We start from the raw sequence: 6,392 nt of genomic DNA on the forward strand, positions 1-6,392 counted from the left end.
TTCGAAGTTTCTACTTTTTGGAGGTGTGGGTTGAGCGCCATGGCCAGTGGCCACGCACACCTAACAGTGACTTTAGCGGATGCGCCTTAATCGGTTCAACTTGCACGGGACTCGGCTCTTATTTACAGGGTTGCTCAAGTTTAGTCGCTGAATCATGAATGCCGCAGCAGGCGCCAGACGCCGGGGGCTTGATGAGTTGAGCTGGTGTATAAAGATTTGCTTTTACATTTAATATATATATATATATATCTCGCATTATTTCAATGAAGAAAAATTAAAAATTGAAAAGACGAACGCGGACTCCCACCGACTGCACATAAATGACAGCAATGATATGTAATCCGATGGATGAAAATTTGAAACTGCATCTGGTTGCTTGCCAACAAGGATAGAGCCTGCCGCAGTAATGTTTTTTTTAATGAAGTGCATGGGCAAAAACCGCGTGGAAGTTGGGATAAAACCGCCCTCCATGCTCCATCCCCGCTCCGAGTTGGGAACGAATCTGGAGGGAAAAAGTATTTGGAAAAAAGAAATGAAGGATATTATTAACTGGGAAGCACTAGCTGCCTGTCAGAGACAGAGAGAGAGAGAGGGGGGGGCAACCCGGGGGAGGGGCCTAGAGCTGTAGCTCACAAACGAAAGTCTTCGCCCCAGGGCGGGAGACCCGAAAGACAACAGGAAAAAGGAGGTCGAACTCACTTGGACTCCAAGCCATACATTACTTGTCTCTTGACAATAATTTTAGTAATAGTAATAGTAACTTAAGTTTTCTAACTCACCATGGAAATTTAGAAACATTACTTTGAACTGTATTAGTAAAATGTAAACTTATACTTAAAAGGACCTTGCTTCCCCATCACTCCTCACTCTTCTACTCTACTCTGCTCTCTGCTACTCTACCTCATCTCAGTGCTCTCCCATCTTATCTCCTGTTCGGCATGTAAGGTTTCAGCTTCCAAGTTCTCTCTCTCTCTCTCTCTCTCTCTGTGCAAGCTTTCCTCTTTCGGTTACTGAGCTCGGCCACACCCACTCAGGAAGCCATGGCAACACCTCGTCGCCACTTCCTCATCTTTCCCTTCCTGGCATCCTTGCTGCTGATACTCTCTATCAGCTCACCCACCGCCAATGCGGCCTCCGACTCTTCTTCCAGTAGTATTTGGGACGTCAGTGCAGATGACGCTATCCAACCAATCACCTGGAATGTAACATACGGTACCCTTGCTCCTCTTGGCGTCCCCAAAAGGGTAGGCTTGCTTCCCCCTGCTGCATATTTGTCTAACTCCCTCTCACATCCAATGTGGCTTGTTAACCTTATGCTTTTATCCGCAGGTTTTACTGATCAATGGGCAATTTCCTGGGCCCGAGATCGACACAGTAACCAATGTCAATTTGCAGATTAATGTGTTTAACAGCCTTGACGAGCCACTGCTCTTCACATGGTGAGAGACGATGCCTTGTATGTATGCTTACTACTGCCGAAGTTGTAGTGGTCAAACGGTGGACTTATGAAATTTCCCGTGCAGGAACGGGATATGGCAGCGGCGCACCTCTTGGCAGGACGGAGTGCTGGGAACGAATTGCCCCATCCTTCCTGGACAGAACTTCACTTACTTCTTCCAAGTGAAGGACCAGATAGGGAGCTATTTTTACTTCCCAAGCACTGGATTCTTGAAGGCTGCCGGTGGATTTGGTGGCTTGAAAATCGATAACAGGATTATCATACCCTTGCCTTATCCAAGCCCGGACGGGGAGCTGTTCGTTCTGATTGGCGACTGGTACAATGCTAATCACACGGTAAGGCGGAACCCATGAGCTGTTCCCTACCTCGTTCCCTAGAAATGGGCAGGTTCCTAAAGTCGATGTTTACTTGGATGGGGTGGCGCAGGATCTACAAGCTCAGCTTGACGAGGGAGGTTCTCTTGGCCCGCCTGATGGGATTTTAATTAATGGGAGGGGTCCGTATGGTGCTTTCGTAACCTTAGATGCTGGTATGTCAATTGCATTATGCCTTTCTAGGTTCCGAAATAGTTTGTTTGTTGCGGTCTGTAATATGTGGTTCTGCTACTGAATACTCTTATGTTGCTGCATTGTCTCAGGCAAGACATATCGCCTGCGGATATCCAACGTCGGCATCGCGACGTCACTGAATTTCAGGATAGCCGGTCACAACCTGACGGTGGTGGAGGCGGAGGGCTCGCACACCAAGCAGAACAGCTACGAGAATTTGGACATCCACGTGGGGCAGTCATATTCGGTGCTGGTGACGCTGAACCAGGCGCCCGGCGACTACTACATGGTTGCCAGCTCCCGCTTCACCGACCCCGTCCTTACTGGTATCGGCATCGTCCACTACTCCAACTCCGGCTCCAAGGTTTCCGGGCCCCTTCCCCCCGGCCCCACCATCGAAATCGACTCCTCTCTCAACCAGGCCAGAACCATCACGTAAGTTCGCCTGAATCTCTCTCTCTCTCTCTCATGCCCCCTCCGATCGTCTTGTCGGTGGGTGTTAGCAGTCATACTGTATATGATTCCCTTTCGTTGTGCCTTTGCCTCCTTATTCCTTTTGATCCTCCATTTGCTACTTGTTTCCTTGTAGAAGTGCCATCTTGCTGCTTACATCTGCCATCGAGCCACCTTTTTCTCAGCCAGCAGTAGCTCTTTGCCTGCTGACCTCTAAAACTCTACGTATGCAACAGTAATTCGTTGTCTGTGCTTTTGTTTAATGTCTGAGTGAACACTGTTGGTACTTTGGTCGTACCCACGATGTGAACATTTCACTCTGAGCGTGTTGAAGTCCTGGATGGTGACCGTAGTGTCCAATTCGCCTGCAGTCACCGCATCCGACTAGGTATGATATAGATTCCAATTCCTTAGGAGAATTCGAAGGTGTTCTAGGGGCAATGTAGATGCGTCTGCAGAAAATGCATTGTTCCATGCACATGTCTGTAGGACAACGTAATATGAGAGACTATAACGAGGCAAGAGTGCAGCTTATCAGGTTTAGTGAGTTGATCTGAAGTTGTCTTCATGCGATAGAAGTCAGTGACATCGGATTTAGTGGCAAATCACACGTATAAGAGGCGTGCATATGATAGGGCGTTAATACCATCTAGGGCGATGTCGCGGCGTTGTATTCTAAATATTTTTACTTACATTCTTACGAGTGTAAGATACTCACACACGCATTTAGATGACATAATGGACACCCTTAACTGTTTACAATGTGCCAGGATGAGTAAAAAGGTTTGGTATATAATGTCTTGCTGTGGTAGATATGATAACACTTGAATGCGCAATCCAGGTCTTTACTAACACGGTTGGTAAATCGTGTCTCTCCAGCTGGAACCTGACGGCGAATGCAGCCCGGCCAAACCCCCAGGGCTCGTTCCATTACGGGATGATAAATGTGAGCCAGACGGTGGTGGTTGCAAGCTCCTCGGGGGCCATCAATGGCAAGCAGAGGTACGGGTGCAACGGCATCTCTTATCAGAACCCCGACACGCCCTTGAAGCTTGCGGACTACTTCAATCTGGGGGGTGTCTTCTCTCTCAACTTCCCAAACTTCCCAAGCGGAGGCGGCCTTTTCCTTGGTGCCTTCGCCCTCAACACCCCCTACAGAGGCTTCCTCGAGCTTGTCTTCCAGAACACTGAGAACGCCGTGCAGAGTTGGCATATCGATGGCTACACCGCTTTCGTTGTTGGGTGAGCCAACCTTCCCGTGTTCTTCGCACACATGATAGGGTGTTTTGCCCTTGCATTAACAAATACAGAGTAGTAATAGGAATCCGATTAGGAGTAATGTGGGTTTGTGACTACTTACACGGAGTAATGCGACATGTCTTTTGCAGCATGGATGGCGGCCAGTGGACTTCTGCCAGCAGAGGAGAGTATAATCTCCTTGATGCAGTTGCTCGCTCGACCATGCAGGTAATACTGTCTATCGAGGACTGAAGAATCACTGGTCTAAGTAAAATCTACTTGTAATAATTTACGCCATTCGATAACAACAATATCGTAAACCTCAACGGGCATCCTGAATTTGTATGAATGTGTCTGAAACTTCGGGAAATGCCTTGCCCAGTGTCATGCGAATTAGAGTTCTGTATTGGGTCGCATCTAGCACCCACATATGTTTCTCAGATTAACATTTAGTACTAAATCTCTTCAACGAGGGTGGAAGGCCAGCAGTTCCCGCATTCTCATGTATGTTGGAGTTTGTGACGTCCAGCATTAATCAGCTTTGCGAAACTTACAAGAGCCATGTGCGGATACCATAATCCTTTCCTGCTGTAATGCTGTCATGAAATCGGAAGGATTAACCGACTTTTCCATTGAAGATGCTCCGCACAATCACATGTCTAGGATTCTCTTTGCGATTTACAGTGGAATGTACTGGTTTTACAGGGCGGAAACATACCATGTGCTTGAAATGTTGCTAGTACTGATGGGGGGGAGGGGTGATGCAGGTGTACCCGCAGTCGTGGACCGCCGTCATGCTGGAGCTGGACAACGTCGGCATGTGGAACATCCGGTCTCAGGACTGGGAAAGGCAATATCTTGGACAGCAGCTCTACTTCAAAGTGCCCAACCCGGACGGATCTTTCCGAAACGAGGCGACCATCCCCACCAATGTTCTCCTTTGCGGCAAGGCTGTCGGCCAGCACCCTTAGAACGCTACCTACATATTTATACACATTCTATCATTGTTATGATTACTAATAGTGATTATTCTTCACCGTTCCAAAAACCCATCATATTTCCCCTTCCATTATCAAAATCCTAGCCTACGCCGCAGAAGAACCGTCTGTGATGTATGAGGCCCTCCTAAACAGGCCTCATGGCACAATTTTTGTTCCATTCTTTGAAATCAATCATATTTTTCTTGTGTCACTGACGATGTGAGCTTCTCCCACATACTTAAATGTAAAGAAGACGTTTCATGTTTCTTTAAAGGGCACCTAGCTGTGTCACGCCTTCCATGCATGTGTAACGAGACTGGAGTGTAACGCCATTAGATCAATTATTAATCTTCCCGCCAAAAGGTCAATTGTTAGTAAGCGCACTCTCGTTGCTCGTGCATAGCTGTCCATCCATACCCAAGGTTGGGATTATATTGTGCTAAATAATCAAGGAACTTTCATATTCTAAAGCACAATACCATGACCATGTGGCAAATAGTTTTTCTTAGAAACATCTTGTAATCAATGATGCGTAAGGATTGTTAGGTGTGAAGAAATCAAAGGTGATTGTCGTGATGAAATTTCCATGATTTTCATGGGATAACTTTACCTACACCTCTTTCGACATACGATGACAATGTTTGTTTCCATTTCACAATAATTGGTATCTTCTCTTCATAATGATTTGCAACTCCATTATAACATGCACACTTAAAATTTAGTCACATCAAATGTTAAAAGTCATTTTTATAACAATGTTTGTAAGATACTTTATAGATTTAGCACATAACATTACAAGGATTTAAGCTTATAGCGACGACGAGTAGCGACGGCGGATAGCGGCGTAACGCAAATAGCGACGTAAATAGTGACGCTCTATAGGAAAAAAAAATGGGTCGAATTTGATGCCAGGAGGTATATTTCACGGTGGATTCCGTACCATGGTGGATTCTGTGAGGTTTTACAGTGGATCTTATAAACTTTGATGATCGAGGCTCATACACAAAGTAGATTCTTTGTGCGAGAAGTTGATGGGGACGTCTATCAACTTTGTGTACCATATAGACGTCCCCATCAACTTCTCGCACAAAGAATTTACTTTTCCATGAGTACTATCATCATCATGTAAAATAATCTTTTCTTTTTCACGCACTAAACATTTCATTGTCAATAAAGAATGTGGAGTTTGCATACTTGGTAAAGTATTCGAAGGAGTGGTAATGTTGTCTTCATTTTTCGTGAAATCAAGCATTTTTTTATGTTCGTCATCTTCCATTGCTCCAAGGTAGTTGATATGGACATGTGGCTTCTTCGAATGGCACAAATGGTTGTTAGATGTCCAGGTTGGTGGCATTTATAACACACTATAGGTTTGGCTTTGGTTATATTGTTTGCAATGGCAGGAAGTCTAGGAATATTAGGATTTGGCTGTGGAATTGGTTTGGGATTTTGGTTGGTATTGGATGGTAAAGCAGGTGGTTTTGCCCAAGTTTTACGGGAAAATGATGAAGGAAAACGACCTTGATTAAATCTTCTAAAATTTGAGTTGAATTACTTAGATCCATAGTTACCATTGGTTTGGAATTGCTGTGGATTGTCTCTTCCTCGAAGCTTGTCTTCAGTGTCATGAGCTAATGAAATTGCGTTTTCAAGAGTTGCAGACTTGAACATATTGACTTCAGCATAGTAATACCCAAGTAATCCAGACATATA

The 6,392-nt window shown here is 45.4% G+C and overlaps 1 protein-coding gene across 1 annotated transcript; it reads left to right on the plus strand.

Annotated features, from left to right (window-relative positions):
- The first annotated feature begins 878 nt into the window (after window positions 1-878).
- On the plus strand, window positions 879-4,890 carry LOC148016098 (L-ascorbate oxidase homolog). The gene is made up of 8 exons (XM_087664863.1): window positions 879-1,244; window positions 1,330-1,439; window positions 1,524-1,794; window positions 1,886-1,988; window positions 2,097-2,442; window positions 3,340-3,702; window positions 3,849-3,927; window positions 4,467-4,890. Exons 1-8 carry the CDS (start codon window positions 1,041-1,043, stop codon window positions 4,668-4,670), a joined length of 1,680 nt encoding a protein of 559 aa, XP_087520989.1. The 5' UTR covers window positions 879-1,040; the 3' UTR covers window positions 4,671-4,890.
- Window positions 4,891-6,392: the final 1,502 nt, after the last annotated feature.

Source organism: Lygodium microphyllum, chromosome 23 (assembly GCF_053477565.2).
Source record: "Lygodium microphyllum isolate KBCC chromosome 23, Lygodium_microphyllum_v1.1.10, whole genome shotgun sequence".
Classification (NCBI taxonomy): Eukaryota; Viridiplantae; Streptophyta; class Polypodiopsida; order Schizaeales; family Lygodiaceae; genus Lygodium; species Lygodium microphyllum.